The 20,721-nt window shown below is 37.4% G+C and overlaps 2 protein-coding genes across 9 annotated transcripts in view; one reads left to right on the top strand and one right to left on the bottom strand.

The window, feature by feature from the left end:
• The window catches only part of KLF9 (KLF transcription factor 9), a 100,200-nt gene extending 90,009 nt beyond the window's left edge, over positions 1-10,191 (top strand). The window contains exons 5-6 of one of the 2 annotated variants that reach the window (XR_009738051.1): positions 5,352-5,476; positions 9,821-10,191. The gene's annotated coding sequence lies outside the window, so the exon portion shown is untranslated. Of the gene's footprint in view, positions 1-5,351; positions 5,477-9,811 lie in introns of both variants that reach the window. The other variant, XR_009738052.1, reaches the window with a different exon arrangement.
• SMC5 (structural maintenance of chromosomes 5) overlaps positions 1-20,721 on the bottom strand; it is a 117,790-nt gene that overhangs the window by 6,759 nt on the left and 90,310 nt on the right. For all 7 annotated transcript variants that reach the window (XM_061425518.1, XM_061425520.1, XM_061425521.1 and 4 more), the window contains 7 exons: positions 15,529-15,623; positions 14,799-14,931; positions 12,152-12,325; positions 10,730-10,899; positions 8,274-8,397; positions 7,873-7,995; positions 1,498-1,623 (listed from right to left, as the gene is read on the bottom strand). In XM_061425518.1, the coding sequence (XP_061281502.1) occupies positions 1,498-1,623; positions 7,873-7,995; positions 8,274-8,397; positions 10,730-10,899; positions 12,152-12,325; positions 14,799-14,931; positions 15,529-15,623 (945 nt within the window). The remainder of the gene's footprint in view (positions 1-1,497; positions 1,624-7,872; positions 7,996-8,273; positions 8,398-10,729; positions 10,900-12,151; positions 12,326-14,798; positions 14,932-15,528; positions 15,624-20,721) is intronic.

Raw genomic sequence — 20,721 nt, 5'->3', positions numbered from 1 at the left:
ACTTATTTCGTATCTTCATTTGATTCTAATAGACAAATTTAAGATGGTGAAACAACTCTGCAACTTACCCACCTTCCCCACCAATTTGAGCAAACCTATTTGTCCTTCGATATTTTCCATCTCAGTAATTGGCAAAATTTAGGGATTCTCTCTCTACCCTTCAATTCAAATGCATTAATAAGTCCTGCTGGTTCTGTCATCAAAAGATACCGCAAGTCTGTAAACTGCTCTGTCATTTGTGCTTCCACCCGAATCCACACCACAACAGTCTCTTGCCTGGTCCAAAGCAACAATCTCCTAAATAGTCATCTTCCATTCTTGTATCCCGACTTTATTCTCCAGATTGCAGCTGGAGTGCTCTACAAACGGCTGTCCTACCTCTTTCGATCTTCTGTTTAAAACTCTCCAGTGGACTTCATCTCAAAGTAAAGCCCAAATTCCTTCTATGGTCTATAAGGCCCTACAGGATCTGACTTCTGCCCTCCTTGGATAATAAATTTTAGCTTCACTAAGATTCTTTCTATTCTGAAACAAGCCAAATATACTTCTGCCTCAAGAGCTTTGAATAAGCTGTTTTCTCTGCTGGGAATGCTTTTCCCTCAAACCTTCACTTGCCTGATTTCTTCTGTTCATTCAGGACTCATCTAAAATAGTATCTTCTCAAAGGAGCCTTCTCTGACACTAGCCTCTTACCTTGTATTATTCTTCTTCTTAGCAGCTCCTGCTATTCCCAACATAATTTTGCTTTTTGATTTGTTTTCCCCACCCTCCAGACTAGAATATAAATTTCAAGAGAGAAGAAAGTATGTGTTTTGTTCAATGTGTGATAGAAGATAATCAAGGCATTACCCCTACCTGTCAGATAAAGCTTCAGGTCAAGGGGCTACCTACTCAATGTAGAACTGGCAGGAAAGGGCAGTATTTTCTCATTTACTAACTGAATGATACGTCAGAATATAAAGTACACAAATGAGAAGAAGGAAAGGCTCTTTTCTTTACCAACAGATGTTAGTCATAAAGAATCCACTCCCAAAGAACCCTAAACAAACATCCTGATTTCCAGGAAAAATTTTCATTTTGTCTTTGTTCTTTGAACTATCACCTCTATGCACTGTTTCTTATATATCAATTACTAGTACTACATTTCCAGGAAAAACTATATCCTGTCTCCCAAACCTCTCCTAAAAAGGTGATTGGAGAAAAAAGCTTTTTACTGGATGAATGTTTTGGTAGAAATAATTTTGCAAAATGATACCCGTATCTGAATAACTTTGGTACTAAGCAATAAGACTAAATGGTGTCCATTTGAGTATCATGAAGAAAAAATTCATTGAGCAAAATTACATGCATACTCAGTTTAAAAATGGTGGCAGGGGGATCTCATTTTTTATGGCAGATCATGTTTTACATGCTCCTGTACAATGCCTAACACATTTTAAGCTTAAAAATACTGTGTTAAATATGTTAACTCATAGCATTATATATTTTTATACTTACTGTCTGATATTCTTGAGGAACAGTCTGCTCTGCACCCAGGTTACATACTTGCCTGGCTCTCTTCATAAGTTCCTTGCATTTTTGCAATAATCTCTGTCTATTTTCATCCAACTCAATGAAATGTTGCTATTTTAAGAGAAAAATTTGGAAAATTTGTATGTTACTGTTAAATCAGAGAGCTCTTTTATTAATAAATATCACACTATATCACATATATTACTGAATTTTGATAATAGTAATAAGCAAATCATCCAAAAACCATATCTCAAATTATGACTGATTTTATTGCTAAGGTAAAGTTTGAACTTAAACTTCAAAATATATTAGGACATTAATAATATGGCATTCCTGAATCCCTAAAAGCTTTGAAATTTAAACTTAATTGCCCTTTTATGAAAGTTTAACCTATGTATAATTACACTCTGATAAAACAATATATACAATAATAGGCTTCATATCAGAAAACTCAGCAGAACCTTTAAATGATGTTTGTTTTCCAAGTGCCTTTCATGTAGTTATCATTTATTCATGGACCCATTCATTCCTTCACCAAATAATTACTGAGAACCTATTAAATATCAGTATTTTATCAGGTATTGAGCATAGAAAGGTGAATAAGATGCACAGTCATTTTCATAGACACAGTACCGAAACATTATCCTTTGTATTTTTGGAGATTAAATAAAAAAGGAACTAAACCTATGTAATCTTATTCACATCCATCATGCAGTGTGGGTCTGGTCCTTCCTCCCTTGCTTCCTTGTCAAATTTGGAGTTCAGCCATCAGTGGTCTTCACAAAGTTTAATATACAAGTTGGCAAATTCTATTTCAATCAATTAAATAGTAAACAATGGTAGTGGCAATAATACTGTTTACTTGGTAAAGGTTCCCCCCCACCACCCCAGCAAAATACATAGATCAGATCAGATCAGTCGCTCAGTCATGTCCGACTCTTTGCGACCCCATGAATCGCAGCACGCCAGGCCTCCCTGTCCATCACCAACTCCCAGAGTCCACTCAGACTCACGTCCATCGAGTCAGTGATGCCATCCAGCCATCTCATCCTCTGTCGTCCCCTTCTCCTCCTGCCCCCAATCCCTCCCAGCATCAGGGTCTTTTCCGATGAGTCAACTCTTTGCATGAGGTGGCCAAAGTACTGGACTTTCAGCTTTAGCATCATTCCTTCCAAAGAAATCCCAGGGCTGATCTCCTTCAGAATGGACAGGTTGGATCTCCTTGCAGTCCAAGGGACTCTCAAGAGTCTTCTCCAACACCACAGTTCAAAAGCATCAATTCTTTGGCGCTCAGCCTTCTTCACAGTCCAACTCTCACATCCATACATGACCACAGGAAAAACCATAGCCTTGACTAGATGGACCTTTGTTGGCAAAGTAATGTCTCTGCTTTTGAATATGCTATCTAGGTTGGTCATAACTTTCCTTCCAAGGAGTAAGCATCTTTTAATTTCATGGCTGCAGTCACCATCTCCAGTGATTTTGGAGCCCAGAAAAATAAAGTCTGACACTGTTTTCACTGTTTCCCCATCTATTTCCCATAAAGTGGTAGGACCGGATGCCATGATCTTCATTTTCTGAATGTTGAGCTTTAAGCCAACTTTTTCACTCTCCTCTTTCACTCTCATCAAGAGTCTTTTTGGTTCCTCTTCACTTTCTGCCATAAGGGTGGTGTCATCTGCATATCTGAGGTTATTGATATTTCTCCCGGCAATCTTGATTTCAGCTTGTGCTTCGTCCAGTCCAGCGTTTCTCATGATGTACTCTGCATATAAGTTAAATAAGCAGGGTGACAATATACAGCCTTGACGTACTCCTTTTCCTATTTGGAACCAGTCTGTTGTTCCATGTCTAGTTCTAACTGTTGCTTCCTGACCTGCATACAAATTTCTCAAGAGGCAGATCAGGTGGTCAGGTATTCCCATCTCTTTCAGAATTTTCCACAGTTTATTGTGATCCACACAGTCAAAGGCTTTGGCATAGTCAATAAAGCAGAAATAGATGTTTCTCTGGAACTCTCTTGCTTTTTCCATGATCCAGCGGATGTTGGCAATTTGATCTCTGGTTCCTCTGCCTTTTCTAAAACCAGCTTGAATATCAGGAAGTTCACGGTTCACATATTGCTGAAGCCTGGCTTGGAGAATTTTGAGCATTACTTTACTAGCGTGTGAGATGAGTGCAACTGTGCGGTAGTCTGAGCATTCTTTGGCATTGCCTTTCTTAGGGATTGGAATGAAAACTGACCTTTTCCAGTCCTGTGGCCACTGCTGAGTTTTCCAAATTTGCTGGCATATTGAGTGCAGCACTTCCACAGCATCATCTTTCAGGATTTGGAATAGCTCAACTGGAATTCCATCACCTCCACTAGCTTTGTTCGTAGTGATGCTTTCTAAGGCCCACTGGACTTCACATTCCAGGATGTCTGGCTCCAGGTCAGTGATCACACCATTGTGATTATCTGGGTCGTGAAGCTCTTTTTTGTACAGTTCTTCTGTGTATTCTTACCATCTCTTCTTAATATCTTCTGCTTCTGTTAGGTCCATACCATTTCTGTCCTTTATCGAGCTCATCTTTGCATGAAATGTTCCTTTGGTATCTCTGATTTTCTTGAAGAGATCCCTAGTCTTTCCCATTCTGTTGTTTTCCTCTATGTCTTTGCATTGATCGCTGAAGAAGGCTTTCTTATCTCTTCTTGCTATTCTTTGGAACTCTGCATTCAAATACTTATATCTTTCCTTTTCTCCTTTGCTTTTCACTTCTCTTCTTTTCACAGCTATTTGTAAGGCCTCCCCAGACAGCCATTTTGCTTTTCTGCATTTCTTTTCTATGGGAATGGTCTTGATCCCTGTCTCCTGTACAGTGTCACAAACCTCATTCCATAGTTCATCAGGCACTCTATCTATCACATCTAGGCCCTTAAATCTATTTCTCACTTCCACTGTATAATCATAAGGGATTTGATTTAGGTCATACCTGAATGGTCTAGTGGTTTTCCCTACTTTCTGCAATTTCAGTCTGAATTTGGCAATAAGGAGTTCATGATCTGAGCCACAGTCAGCTCCTGGTCTTGTTTTTGTTGACTGTATAGAGCTTCTCCATCTTTGGCTGCAAAGAATATAATCAGTCGGATTTCGGTGTTGACCATCTGGTGATGTCCATGTATGGAGTCTTCTCTTGTGTTGTTGGAAGAGGGTGTTTGTTATGACCAGTGCATTTTCTTGGCAAAACTCTATTAGTCTTTGCCCTGCTCTAAATAGAAAAAAAAAGTCTTTCCTGAAGTTCAGTTTTTGTGGGAGAGTAGCAAGCAGGTAGGTAAAGAAAATTAGATGAAAGCACAACTTCTAAATTTGATCGTAGGATAAAAAATAAATTTAACAACTTCCAATTCTTATAATATGAATCTTGATGTAAATCCATATATGTTTCATGCTAGGGAGCGCACTAAGCATCTTGATGTATTATTAAACTTACTATCACAATAGCCTTGCAAGTGAGGTAGGTATTGTAATATCTGTGGCTGAAGACAAAACGCTTGGAGTGGTCAGGAAACCTGCCCAAAGTAAAAAACTAAGTAACGTGTTCATCCATCTGTCTACCTCCATATCTGGATTTATGTGCAGTCAGCTTCTTAACTTGTAAAAGTATTCCAGATGGTAATAACATATCTCTCGAAATGTTTAATGGGTTTGGATCCCTTTTCCGCTATTTGCCCTCCAATAATTTGAGGAAGTTATTACACTCAATGGTGTTTAGTTATCCCTAAGTTCCTTCATGAACACAACCCCTACTGAAATTCTGTGTCAATCTTTTTTGTGTATGAATTTGTTTTCCATGATCAGGGTAAAAGACAAACCCCAAAGTGGGGTGAGGGGAAGAAAAGAAGGAAGGAAATGATCTCCCTTTGTTTCAAATGAAGACCAGCAAGAAGAATAGATAAGAGCAAGTGTGGTAAGTGACAGAAAACGTGAGAAGAAAAAAAGAGCAAATGAAAGACAAAATGAACTACTATAGACTTACTCTTCTCTGTATCTTTCACTCATCATTCTTGACTATTTAAAATGCATAGTTGTGACTATGATCAGTCAGTAACAAGCACTTACCAAAACACAGTGCAAGAAAGAAGAGAACCCTACAAAAGGGTTGGTAAGACAATTATAAATAAAAAGCATTTACTAACTAACTTTCAGATTAACATATAAAAAAGAGAAACAATGATATAAAATATTGCTGAGGAAATAGAAAATAAAGTCAAGAAGATTAGTATGGAAAAACCTTTCAGAGAGGGAGTTTGTGTATATGTCCAGGTAAGAAAACCTAGTGTGACAAGTAGCTAATGAGATTATTTCCCTGGACAGTATAATTAAGAACCTTTCTACTCTCCAGAGTAATCAGTTCAACTCAAAAATATTACTGTTTCTGCTGCTACTAACAATATGGATAGGAGACTCCCCTGCCAGGTTAGGGAAGGCAGCAGGTGTAGAAGTCTTTATTCTGATTATGTATGTAGAAGTATGCTAAACATCCTTCCATTTTTATTTGAAAGAGTATTTATGCACAAGTATCTTATATCCTTGTGGCCTGAGTATCTTTGACATACTCAGTTCAGTTCTACTATAAACAATATTGAAATTCTCTCTCATTTCCCTCTCCCAAAGCATCTAATCTGAGGTAGTATCCTTTTATTTCCTAATAGTACCTACAGGACAGTCAGCAAACATATTGTTTTACTTACACTGTCTCCCTTCTTCTGTGTTTAAGAGTGTTGTGCCTGTGTCAGCCTTCGGCCCACATAACACATGCTTGCTGTCTCCTTAGCCTGCCCAGTAGTTCTAGTTCTCCTCAGTAAGCAACTTTGTTCTGCAAGGCAGTTTCACGTGAGTTGCTAGTTCACAGGACCTGAATCACCCCAGCACCACCTGACCTTTCTGGAATCTAAAAGTCACCTCCCAGTTTCAGCTGCTCTGAAATTGGTCTGCTCAGCTTTCCACACCAAATGGGGCCTCTTTTCTTAAAAGATGAGAACCTGCTGGTGACTTAATTTTTGGATTCTTTGAGCTTTCCCTTTGTTTCTTACCACATACTTTCTAATACCATACCAGTCTTGATGCTGCTGCTGATTGGGTGTTGTAAAAACACAGAACTTGACTGATGTTTGTCCCTGGTTCTTGGGAGGAAGACTCTAAAATCCTAGGAATTTTCTGAGTGATAGGAGTGTCTGAGTTTATGCTAAGGAGTGACTCAGGATGGGGGAAGTCAATGCCAGAAAGACAAATCGAGTCTTATTATTATCCCCACCCAGTCTTTTAAACTGCAGAGAGAAGGGCTAGAGACCGAGTTTAACCATATGGCCAATGATCGAATCAGTCATGCCTAGGTAATGGAACCTGGTAAAAATTCTAAACACTGATGTGCTAGGAGAGCAACAAATTATTTCACCAGAAAAGGGCACAGAAACTGTGTGCAGGACCCTCCCCGCCCTATATGCCTCTTGACTAGGAGGGATTTGTATTGTTTATATAATAAAACTAATTGTTGAGAACAGCCTTTTCTTCAGTTCTGTAAGCCACTCAATTATTGAACTTGGGGGAGCCATGAGAACCCTTGAATCAGTCACCAGTTGGTCAGAAGTGCAGGTGGCATCTGAAGGGCAGTTTTATTAAGGACTAAGCCCTTAACCTAGCCTCATGCTAATCCTGGACGATGAGTCTGAGAATATACTGCAGTACACCTACATCTTTTGAGTCTGTTGTATACATTGTCCGTGGGCTTGCTGTTATGTCGTCATAGTATCCCAGTTGCTCTTCTATTTTTGGGAAAGGATTTGAAAGACTCAAAAACTGTCACTCTTATGACCTCATTTTGTTGCTTGTTCTTCTTTGGAATTTATGTTAACTTAGTACATCACCCCCTGTCCTTCCCCATTTCAATATTTATCATTAACAGTTTCAATACTTATCAGAACAGAAATCACCAGGATCACACACTAAGGCCATTCTGAGTGTTGACTGGAACTCATCTGTAGTTTAGGGGACACAAACTGCAATAAAAGCTACTAGTTGATTCTTGGCAATAGTACTAACTATAATTTGTATCGGCTAAGAAAGCAGACATGGTAAGATTTTGGTTTTCAAATGACTAAATCAGGTACTCTATTTGTTATTTAAATGGGGGGAGGGTGGTAATAATAAAAAAATGTACACAAAGGGTTTCAAATTTTACGTCCTAATCAGCAAAGTGCATGAAATCTAAATTAAACAGCATACCCAAAACTGCACACTGCAAGGCATGATATATATATACACATGTACACACAGTTTTCAAACTGAAGTCCCAAAATAAAAATAAAAGCAAAAATGTTACCTCTGTGATACGTAGCTGTGCTGAGGTTGCCATATAATCTGATTCTAATTTGTTCTTCTCAGAGATCACTGTAGTATTTTGAAGAATTAAATCTACTTTTTGTATATGTAAAGCAGTACAATTCTAGGAATAAAAACCTCTATGAGTTTTATTTTACAACAATATAGTTTCTTAACATTTTTCTAATGTGATTGATACTTCTCTCCAATCTTAAACAGTTCTCCTTTGAGTCATTTGGAATAAAACAATTTAGCTTAATGAGTACTTTTAATCAATTTACTGATCTATAAAGAGAAATGTCAAACAGAGAAAGCTGAAATTACCTATAAAAACCTCTTGCTAAGATTTTACTATTGACGTCCAACAACAAAAAAATGACTAAAATGAAAATGTCTTATTACCTTTATCAGGTTTGTTAATTCAGTAACAAGTTTTGCTTTTTGAATATTTATTTCTTTGATTTTGGTACTTGCTTTTCGTTCTTCCTCTTCAAGATTGCAAGTATCCTGTTCCATCAGCTTTAAACTGTATGAAATGCATAATGATGTAGAAATCAGAGAAAACACAAGGATTGAGCCCAAATTCTCACGTTTCCTGCTGCTTTGTGGTCTATGTAGCAATGTTATTCAGATGTTAACTGATAGCTTCCTGATTAATCATTTTATGCAACCACTCAGGATCGAAAACTATTTTTTGAGATGTATCAAGTGCCCAGCATAGTCTAGGTAATGCTAGTGCTAATGGTATAGGATCTAGAGTCAGAAAGTTGGGTTTAAAATTCCTCTTTGCCACCAATGAGCAGTATAACTGAACAAGCTACTCTTCTAAGCTTTGGTTTCCTCCTCTATAAACTGTAAATAATAATAGTACTTCTGCAGGGCTTTGGTGAAGATTAAAAAAAGGCAAACTATGCAACACACTTAGTATATAGTGTCTGGTCCATAAGTGATAAGCATTGTTTATAAAAACAGTCCCTTCCCTTAAGGAGCTTAACTGTGGCAATCTAATAGGTAAAATAATAATGATGAAAAGACAGTACAATTCTAAAAGTTAATACTCTGCTTTTTAATATGGAGACACTAAGGCTGAGAAGTTTACTTAAGTTACCTAACATTACAGATACTAAGTTGTAAAATGTGTTTGACATCAAAGGCCAAGTTCTTTCCACTACAGGGAAAAATCAAAGATGGAAGCAATAAAAAAAAGAATAAACAAGTTCAGTGGATGTTGTAGAGAGTGGACTGAATGGTGAGTGAAGAGTGTGTTGGGGCAGAGAGGGAGGAAATTAGAATGCATGGAGTGCAAGACAATTTTGAAAAACGTGAAGGACAATCTAAAGGAAAGCAATATTTAAATTTCATACAGTAAAGGTAGGAAGCCACCACAGGTATCTTGAAGGGGGCAGGAACATGAAAAGATGATAAACTTGATGACAGTATTCTGTATGCACTGAATGGAGGAGATGAGTCATGGAGAGACCACTAACCATGTCACCACTGCAGTATTCCAGAGTAACCATAGATAAGAGACAGCCAGGATGACAATGGATATGAAAGGTTATTTCACTACAAAATTCAACATTACCAGGAGAAAGTTTAGTTTCAGACAATGAGTTCAATACAGCAGTCCAACAACAGTAAAAGGTTGACTTGTGGATGACTGAAGGTAAAAGTGAAGGGTTTATGTAGAAAAGAATTCTAGGCAGTTAAGACTCAGCAAATATATCCTCTTTTAAGCAACCAACGTACATACGCTACTGACTTTTAAAAGTTAACAGGCAATTTGCTTTAAAAAAAAAAAACACAAAAATTTTAAAAGCATTTTAAATATTCAACTTATGTGTTTAGAAACACTATTAAATCAAGGTAAATTTATACTGTACTCAAGCTGTCATTTATTATGTCTTTAATACCTATATCTTTATTCTATAGGAAAGAAGCACAAAAAGAACAATCACCAAAAAAGGTCTGCATTGTGTCCCGAAATGGGCATGGAAAAACTTTGAAATTGGAACTCACTTTCCTCTCCCCTAGACTGAACACACTATAACAGCTTTTATCTGATCTTATATATTCCAAGTTTCTACAAAACATCTAAGTTCAAAACAAAACTTACAATCAGCTCTGAGAACAACTGCCTGGGATCTCACAGTAAGCTAGCATAATGTAACAAAGTCATTCATGGGTAAAAGATGCACCTATGGTAATGTAAGAGTATATTCCTTCACTAATGATTTTAGATTCCATGTTGCAGTTAAACGTTAACAAACCATACTTTGGCAAGTTTTGATGTAACATTAAAGAATACGTATGCTGACAAGTCCTCCCTTTTCCACTTGCATATATATGTGGGGCCAGATTTTCTTCATATACTTCAACCAAAACATCTCGCAACCAAGTGAATGCAGAAGCACTTATGAAAAAATAACTAACTTCATCCAAAGAGATTTACAAATGTAAAAATAATGTCCCTCTTCTTACTAAATGTATTTTGTTTGGAAAATTGTTTCTCATAAATATTTTTTGTTAACATATAATGAATTTAATTTCTAATTTGGTTAATATCAATAGATATAATTCATATAAGCAAAACTTCCTCAAGGTCCTCAATAATTTTGAAGAACAGAATGGGTTCCAGGGATGAAAACAGCTGATCAAGGAACAGAAACATTCACAACACTTAAGATTCCCCCTGCTCTGTCCTGTGTTTTGGGTAGAAGGGTTTAAGTTTGAGAAACTCTACACAGCATGCTGGTGGGAACTGTGTTGTCATTACAAGGTATATATAATTAATAATATCCTTACAGTGCATCTGTATCACCCTCCCAACCCGTATCCCAGAAAGGGCTAAAAGATACCTTCCTAGTTTGGAACTAATTTTTTGTTCCAGTTGTCTTTTCTTCGTTTTCCTTTCAAGAAGCTCCTTCTTCTTTTGTCTAAGTTCATTATCTTTGTGTTCCAGATGCTTGTTTGTCTCATGTAAGGCAATCAATCCTGAGTCTACTGCTTGCAATTTTCTATTAATTTCCTATGGAATACGCAACATTGTTAGTATATTTAAAACAGACTAAAGTATTATAAACTGAGTTAATATTCTTTTTAAATACTCAAATCAAAATAAACCAATCTTTAACTTCAATAGAAGACGTTAACACCATAATTCTCTGACATAAATCATACCAATGTTTTCTTAAGTCAATCTCCCAAGACAACACAAATAAAAGCAAAAAAAAACACAAATGGACTTAATCAAACTTACAAGTTTTACACAGTAAAGGAAACCATAAACAAAAAGACAACCTATGGACTGGAAAAAAATATTTGCAAAGGATGTGACTGAGAAGGACTTAATTTCCAAAATATACTAAACAGCTCAGTAACATAAACACAAACAATCCAAACACTAAATGAGCAGAAGACTTAAATAGATATTTATCCAAAGAAGAGAAACAAATGGTCAATAGGCACATGAAAAAATGCTCCACATTCCTAATAATATTAGAGAAATGCAAATCGAAACCACAACAGAGTACCGCCTCATACCACCCAGAGTGGCCATCATTTTAAAAAGTAAACAAATAATAAATGCTGGAGAGGGTGCACAGAAAGGGGAACCCTCCTACACTGTTGGTGAGAATGTAAATTGGTTCAGCCATCATGGAAAATAGTATGGAGGTTCCTCAAAAAACTAAAAATAGTTACCATACAGTCCAGCAATCCCACTCCTGGGCATATATGCAGACAAAACTATAATTTGAAAAGAAACATGCACCCCAATGTTCACAGCAGCACTATTTACAACAGCCAAGACATGGATACAATCTATGTCCATCAACAGGTGAATGGATAAAGAACGGTACATTCAATGTACCTTTGGTGTATTCAATGAATGGTATATTCAATGAAATAATACTTAGCCATAAAAGAATGAAGTAATGCTATCTACAACAATATACTAGGTTAAGTAAGTCAGAAAAACAAATACCATATCACTTCTATGCACAATCTAAAATGTGACACAAATTTCTTAACCAGACTTGGATGCAGAGAACAGATTTGTAGTTGCCAAGCAAAAGGGTGAGGTAGGGTCAGATGGATTAGGGTTGGGAATTAACAGATGCAAATATTATATACAGAATGGATAAACAACAAGGTCCTACTGTATAGCACAGGGAATTATATTCAATATCCTGTATCAAACCACAATGAAAAAGATTATAACTGACTCAGGTTGCTGCATACCAGAAACTAACACAACACCATAAAATAAAGTGACCAACCTTTAGCTGTTCTTCTAAGTGTCGTCTTTGCTCTAGATCCACGGTGACTGTGAGAAACTGAGCTACTTTTAGGGATGTGTTACTTGAAATGACTTTGTTTGAATAAAAAGAAGTTTTCACCACATACTTTTCTTCTGCTGTATAAATTTGTTTTAATCGGGTTTCCTGTATTACCTATAATGTAAAATAAACATTTAGTAGACATCTAAGAATTATTGGATGGGGCTTCCCTGGTGGCTCAGACGTAAAGAATCTGCTTGCAATGCAGGAGAGCTGGGTTTGATCCCTGGGTTGGGAAGATCTCCTGGAGGAGGGCGTGGCAACCCACTCCAGTATTCTTGCCTGGAGAACCCCCATGAGAAGCCTAAGTGAGTTACAGTACATGGAGTCACAGAGAGTCAGACATGACTGAGCGACTAAGCACAAGAATAATTGTAACATTAAAAAAAAAAAGGACTAAAGAATTAAAAATACAGATCAAGTGAATTTTAGATCAAAATATATTAGATTTATTTTCATTTTTTAAAAGAAATGTAATCCAACATCTCTAAAAAGGTGAGTGATAAATTTCAGGTTATTATTTGAAAATAACACTAAGGAAGAGAACTGGGAGAAAACGGAAACAACTACCAAAGTTGGCTACACTTCTACTTCACTATACAATTTCTCCCAAGTAGGTGTACTTTTGGGGAGTCAGTTGCGCAGCAGAATGAAGTCTGTTATCTCAACTAATACATTTACTCTCCCTTCCCCTTAGTTATATTGTTCAAAGATACATACTCATATTTAATTCCTATATACTTGGGGAATACTTAATGCACATGCTTTTCAAGGATTTCAAAGACTTCTTTTTGCATTTTGGGGGAGAGTTTTTCTCTCAAGAATTTATTAAGGAGTTTCATAAACTACGCACATTCTAAACATCGTAACATTCTGTATATTTATAAAGAATAGGCTGCTTTAATGTCGTTTTTTCCAGTCTCTAAAGGTTTACTACCAGTATTCTTGTGGCTTGTTTCTCTGCAGAAGTTTACAATCTAAGTGACGAGATATGACATATTTAAGCATACTTAGCTTAACAGGGTATAAACTGGCACCCACAAATGTTCAGTAATTTGAAATGAAAGGAGAGCCCACATGACGCTAGCCTTCCCACCACGTGTCATGAAAATAATCATTTACAGAGTCTAAATGTCAGAATTTGATAATAAAGCAAAACTTACACTAAAGAATGTTATTTTTTTTCTAAGGGAGAAAATATGACCATTGTTGTTAGGAGGTAGACATGAAATGTTTAGATAGTAAATTTCCTCAGTGCAGGTTTGTATTTTCTGAAAGATGGCCAAGACAATGTTAAGGGCTTTACTAGGTGTCTGACTTTGCTTTTCTATGTACCATGTTCTTTTTTCTAGTAGAGACAGTAGAGTTAAAGCTCTCTAGGTGACCTAAACACAATGTTAAAAAGTAAGCATGTAAAAATATTTCAACTTGAAGAACTGTTCAAAAAGTGAAAGGATTTTCCAAGTGCAGTACTATCCCTTTTTGCACCAGAGTAAAGCTATGAAAGCCCTTAGCAAATTTTCTAGTCTTTCTGCAATAGTAAAGAATGCCTACTATCCTAACCTTAAGAGGCAGCACCCTACCTACCCGTGAAGTTATGACAGAAATTGGAAGGTCTGTGTATATTGTCTTTTTTCAAACCCCATCAATGAGTATTAAAGAGGGGTACACACACATGGAGAGTTCTATTTTCCTGGTTTCCCCAAATGATCACCATAATATGATATGCAACTTAATAATTTGCTTGTCTTCGCAAAATGGGTTAGTAATGGGGCCCCATTTCTATCTTTTGTTAATGAGGTATACAAAAGCGCCAGACTACAAATGAATATCCTAGGGATACTTGTAGACTGGCTGTTAAAAACTTAAAACACATTCTCTAATAAATTCAGTATTATAAATAGCAGTTAGGTCTGTAAATGCATATAAGCAGTATTAACATGGTAACTTAGTATTATGGAAAAACCTGTTCTAGAAAGACTTCTTCACTGTTTCTGCCTATGATTAAAGCACTGAAGGTGGTTTGGAGTCTTGGAGACTATTGGTAAGGAGAAGAAAACTCGAAGCATCGGCAGAACACAGGAACCTAAGAGTTTAGGTGGCTCTGTCAGGTAAGAGAAGGAGATCCTCTTAAGAGTGATCATTCACTTATGAGATAATCTTAAATGGAACTTTAAGGGGAGGGCTTACCAGAACAGTTCTATATCCTAGCCTACCATCCTAAAGTATAATCTGTCTGAAAAATAATCTAGAATACAAGAATTTAAATGAATAAACCATTAATGTTTGAACAAATGTCTGTCAAGCAAAGCAGAATTCAATAAGAGAGTCAGGTGTCTCTTTTCAGGCTTTAATTTAGTTACCCTACAGGTATTAAGTATTTATTTAGGTAACTCCACATCCTTACTGTCATAAAGTATTGGTCAACATTCATTGTCCTATGTAATATTAGAAATGTAAAATATCCAGGTAATTCCTGTTTAGTTAAAAACAATGACACGTTTCTTTAAATTTCTCACAAGTTTTCCTTGCCTTTAAGAAGTTTTAACGAAACTACATTTTTGGTACTGATTCAGTATTTTCTTACCCGTTCAATTTTTTCTCTGGTTCTTTCAGTTCCTACAGGAACTTCATGAATGTGATACTGGCAGCAAAGGTAACTCATGACAGGGTCAGGGGCATCAAATAACTCTCGCAAATAAGAGAAAAATCCATACTGTCTGCAAGGAAAAGCAACTTTTAGGATTTTCTTCTTAAAACAGCATTAAAAAAAAATCTCATAGTTGACAAGTGAATAAACAATAAATAAAATATAAATGAATGATGGTACAGGAAGTTAATCACTTAAGTGATTTTATTTCCTGATAAGTTTAATATTTATAATTACAAACTATTAATCTCTTCTTTTGTGGTTTCTACCATTGCTTTTATACAGAGTTAAGAGTTTATTTACTTGTAGTAGGTTTTATAACTGTAGTATTTCCATTGATCCTTCTGGAAATTACTTTTACATTATGAAGTGATTTATCCTTCTATTTCCCCAATAACTAACCAACTATTTTAAGAGCTCACTAAATAGTCCAATATTATTCCAATGATTTGAAAAATCACCATCATATACTAAGAATGCCACCATCTGTTCCTGGGCCTAGATTTTGCCTTTTTAGACTTAAGAAGAGATCCTAAAAGGGAATAATACAGCCTGTAACAAATATATTTGTGTGAAAAAGAGATAATTTAAATATATTTAATAAGAGATAAATGATGACTCAATATTCAAAAAAACAGCTTAGTTCTAATACTATTTTAAGACTTACTTCAGGTCATTCAAAGATCTTGAAGGCGCTTTGTCTGCGTATGAATTCTTAGGAGCAATAACAGCATTTACTCTTAATTTTTTATTGTCACGAACCTTAATACAAGGAAAATAAAATACTACTTTAATTACCACATACTTTCAATGAAGATTTCTAAAGTTATGATATTATTCTTACTGGCATTCATGGGATAATCAAAAAATTGAACACTCACTAGATATTTAATGGTACTCATAAAAAAAACTTTTTAGTGTGGTGATATTAATAGCTATGTGTTTTCACAGAAAGTACATTTCTTTTATTATTTTCACTGATAAAGTCTATCAAACAGATAAGGAAGCAGTAACACCAAGACTCCTTTTCAGAACACAGAAGGACGGGATACTTCCCAAGTCATTTTATGATTCCAGTATAATCCTGACAAAAACACTACAATATCCCTCCTGAACACATACACAAAAATCCTTAACAAAATATTAGTAAACAGAATCTAGCAATATATAAACACTATACACGACCCAGTCAAGTTTATCCCAGGAATATGAGATTGGTTGACTCTGAATGCTACATCAGTCTAACTTACTGTATTGTCAGAATACAGTACAAAAGCCATAAGATTATCTCAGAATTTTCAGCTAACTAGGAACAGAAGGAAACTTCCTCAATGTGATAAAGGGCATCTATGATAAGCATATAGCAGACATAGTACTTAATTGTGGATTATTAAGTGCTTCCCCCCTACGCTTGGGAACAAGTAGAGATATCAAATCTTACCACTTTTTTTTCAGCATTGTCCTAGAAGAGCTAGACAATGTAGTGAAGCACAATAAAGAGGTAAAAGATTGAAAAAGAACAAAAAGATCTGTCAACTACTTTTCTGTTTGTAATTATGTATGTGGAGAGACTAAAAATACTCTGTTGCTCATGGAACTACCTAATAGGTTTAAGAACCATTAATGATTCTAATTGTTCTTTCTGTATTTATTAGTTGGTATTCTACTATATGAGGAAGTGCTTTTTCTTCTTCATTTATTTGGACTTCACTGGTAGTTCATATGGTAAAGTATCTGCCTGCAATTCAGGAGACCCACGTTTGATCTCTGGGTCAGGAAGATCCCCTGGAGAAGGGAATGGCAACCCACTCCAGTATCCTTGCCTGGAGAATTCCGTGGACAGACCATGCGGTTGCAAAGAGTCAGACACGACTGAGCAACTGACACTATATAAGTCATGACTGATGGGGCTGTGTTCCCTCCCTGTATTGTGGCCTGAGGGCAAACTATGGTAGGGGTAATGGCAGTAATGGCAACCTCCTTCAAAAGGACTTATGCCAGCATGCCCTGCCTCCCAGGAATGTTGCAGTCAGAGCCCCCAACCCAGCGGTAGGCCACCATTGACCTATGCCTCTGCCAGGCTCCCAAACACACGTAAGGTTAAGTCTGCCTCAGTCTCTTGTGGCATCACCACTGCTTTTTCCTGGGTCCTGGTGTGCACAAGATTTTGCTTGTGTCCTCCAAGTGTCTCTGTTTCCCAGTCCTACGGAAGTCTGTAATCAAATCCCACTGTCCTTCAAAGTCAAATTCCCTGGGGATTCTCAATCCCTTTGTTGGATCCCCAGGTTGGGAAGTCTGTTGTGGGACCTAGAACTTTTGCAGCAGTGACTCAGAACTTCTTTGGAATAGTTGTTCTCCAGTTTGGAGGAGAGGAGAGAAATAGCTTCAGAAGGAATGAAGAAGCTGAGCCAAAGTGGAAACAATGCCCAGTTGTGGATGTGTCTGGTGGTGAAAGTAAAGTCCGCTGCTCTAAAGAACAGTATTACACAGAAACCTGGAATGTTAGCTCCATGAATCAAGGTAAATTGGAAGTGGTCAAACAGAAGATGGCAAGAATGAACATCGACATTTTAGAAATCTGAACTAAAATGGACAGGAATGGGCAAATTTAATTTAGATGAACATTATATCTACTACTGTGAGCAAGAATCCCTTAGAAAGAACGGAGTGGCCCTCACAGTCAAAAAAAGAGACTGAAATGTAGTACTTGGGTGCAATCTCAAAAATGACAAAATGATCTGTTTGTCTGCAAGGCAAACCATTCAATACCACAGTAATCCAAGTCTATGCCCCAAACACTAATGCTGAAGAAGCCTAAGCTGAAGATCTACAAGACCTTCTAGAACACACACACACACACAAAAAAGATGTCCTTTTCATCATAGGGGACTGGAATGCAAAAGTAGGAAGTCAAGAGATACCTGGAGTAACAGGCAAGTTTGGTCCTGTAATACAAAATGAAGTAGGGCAAAAGCTAACAGTTTTACCAAGAGAACACATTGGTCATAGCAAACGCTTTCTTCCAACAACACAAGAGAAGACTCTACACATGGACATCACCAGATGGTCAATATAGAAATCAGACTGTTTATATTCTTTGTAGCCGAAGATGGAGAAGCTCTATACAGTCAGCAAAAACAAAACAAGGAGCTAACTGTGGCTCACATCATGAACTCCTTATTGCAAAATTCAGACTTAAACTGAAGAACATAGGGAAACCACTAGGCTACTCAAGTACTTCCTAAATCAAATTCCTTACGATTATAGAGTAGAAGTGACAAACAGATGGAAGGGATTAGATCTTCAGGCAGGCAGTCTCCTGCCTGAAGAACTATAGACGGAGGTTCGTCACACTGTATAGAGGTGGTGACCAAAACCATCCCCAAGAAAAAGAAATGCAAGAAGGTAAATGGTTGTCTGAGGAGGCCTTACAAATAGCTGAGTAAAGAAGAGAAGTGAAAGGCAAAGGAAAAAGGCAAAGATACACCCATCTGAATGCAGAGTTCCAAAGAACAGTAAGGAGAGATAAGAAAGCCTTTTAAGTGAACAATGCAAAGAAACAGAGGAAAACAATAGAATGGTAAAGATTAGAGATCTCTTCAAGAAAACTGGAGATACCAATGCAACATTTCATGCAAAGATGGGCACAATAAAGGACAGAAACAGTATAGACCTAACAGAAGCAGAAGATATTAAGAAGAGGTGGCAAGAACATGGGCTTCCCGTGTGGTTCAGCTGGTAAATAATCTACTCGCAATGTGGATGACCTGGGAAGATCCCTTGGAGAAGGGAACGGCTACCCACTCCAGTATTCTGCCCTGGAGAATTCCATGGACTGTACAGTCCATGAGGTTGCAGAGTCAGACACATAGACAAGAGTGTATAAAGAAGAACTGTACAAAAAGATCTTCATGACCCAGATAACCACGATGGTGTGATCACTCACCTAGAGCTCGACATCCTGGAGTGCGAAGTCAAATGTGCGAAGTCAAATGTGCTTTAGGAAGCATCATTACGAACAAAGCTAGTGGAGGTGATGGAATTCCAGCTAAGCTATTTCAAAGCCTAAAGTATGATGCTGTTAAAGTGCTGCACTCAATATGTCAGCAAATCTGGAAAACTCAGCAGTGGCCACAGGACTGGAAAAGGTCAGTTTTCATTCCAATCCTCAAAAAACGCAAGTCCAAATAATGTTGAAACTACTGCACAATTGCACTCATTTCACATGCTTGCAGGGTAATGCTCAAAATCCTTCAAGGTAGGCTTCAACAGTATGTGAACCAAGAACTTCCAGATGTACAACAAGCTGGATTTAGAAAAAGCAAAGAAACCAGAGATCAAACTGCCAACATCTACTGGATCATAGAAAAAGCAAGAGAGTTCCAAAAAAACATCTACTGCTTCACCAACTATGCTGAAGCCTCTGACTCTGTGGATCACAACAAACTGTGGAAAATTTTTCAAGAGATGGGAATACCAGACTGCCTTGCCTGACTCCTGTGAAACCTGTATGCAGGTCAAGCAATAGTGAGAACCAGATATGGAACAACAGAATGGTTCAAAATTGGGAAAGGAGTACATCAAGGCTGTAATGCCGTCACCCCGCTTATCTAACCCCTACGCAGAGTACGTGATGCAAAATGTCAGGCTGCATAAGGCATAACCTGAAATCAAGATTGCTGGGAGAAATATCAATAAAGATATGAAGATGACACCACCTTAATGGCAGAAAGCAAAGAGGAATTAAAGAGCCTCTTGATGAAGGTGAAAGAGGAGAATGAAAAAGCTGGCTTAAAATTCAACATTCAAAAAACTAAGATCATGGCATCTAATACCATCATTTCATGGCAAATAGATGGGAAACAACAGAGACGGATTTTATTTTCTTGGGCTCCAGAATCACTGAAAATGGTGACTGCAGCCATGAAATTAAAAGACGCTTGCTCCCTGATAGAAAAGCTATGACAAAGCTAGACAGTGTAATGAAAAGCAAAGACATTACTTTGATGACAAAGGTCCATATAGTCAAAGCTCTGGTTTTTCCAGTAGCCATGTACAGATGTGAGAGCTGGACAATAAAAAAGGCTGAGTGCCAAAGAACTGATGCCTTTGAACTGTGGTGTTGGAGAAGACTCTTGAGAGTCCCTTAGACTGCAAGATCAAACCAGACAATCCTAAAGGAAATCAGTCCTGAACATTCACTGGAAGGACTGATGCTGAAGCTGAAACTCCAATACTCTGGCCACCTGATAGGAAGAGCTGACTCACGGGAAAAACCCTGATGCTGGGAAAGACTGGAAGCTGTAGGAGAAAGGGACCACAGAGGATGAGATGGCTGGATGGCATCACCGACTCAATGGAAATGGGTTTAAGCAAACTCTGGCAAACAACGAAGGACAGGGAAGCCTGGTGTGCTGCAGTTCATGGGTTCACAAAGAGTCTGACACAATTGAGTGACTGAACAACAACACAGTTGAGCAACTGGTTTGTAAGTTACCAAAGGATGGGAAATGGTATTCTAGAAGACATAATTACATGAGGAGATTACATACAATAAACTTCATAATTTAAAATATACACACACAAAAAATCACACATACAAGCAGTTCTAGTCCTAATAATGAGATACAATGGATAGTTCTCATAATACAAGAAAAATAAAAGGTCAAATTTCCTGGAACCTATGTCATATTACTGGGGCTTCCCTGGTGGTTCAGTGGTAAAAGAATGCACCTGCCAATGCAGGAGATGCAGGAGACACAGGTTTGATCCCTTAGTTGGGAAGATCCCCTAGAGAAGGGAATGGCAACCCACTCCAGTATTCTTGCCTGGGAAATCCCATGAACAGAGGAGCCTGGTG

This window comes from Bos javanicus, chromosome 8 (genome assembly GCF_032452875.1).
Source record: "Bos javanicus breed banteng chromosome 8, ARS-OSU_banteng_1.0, whole genome shotgun sequence".
NCBI lineage: Eukaryota > Metazoa > Chordata > Mammalia > Artiodactyla > Bovidae > Bos > Bos javanicus.
This window is presented reverse-complemented; position numbering and strand designations above follow the sequence as displayed.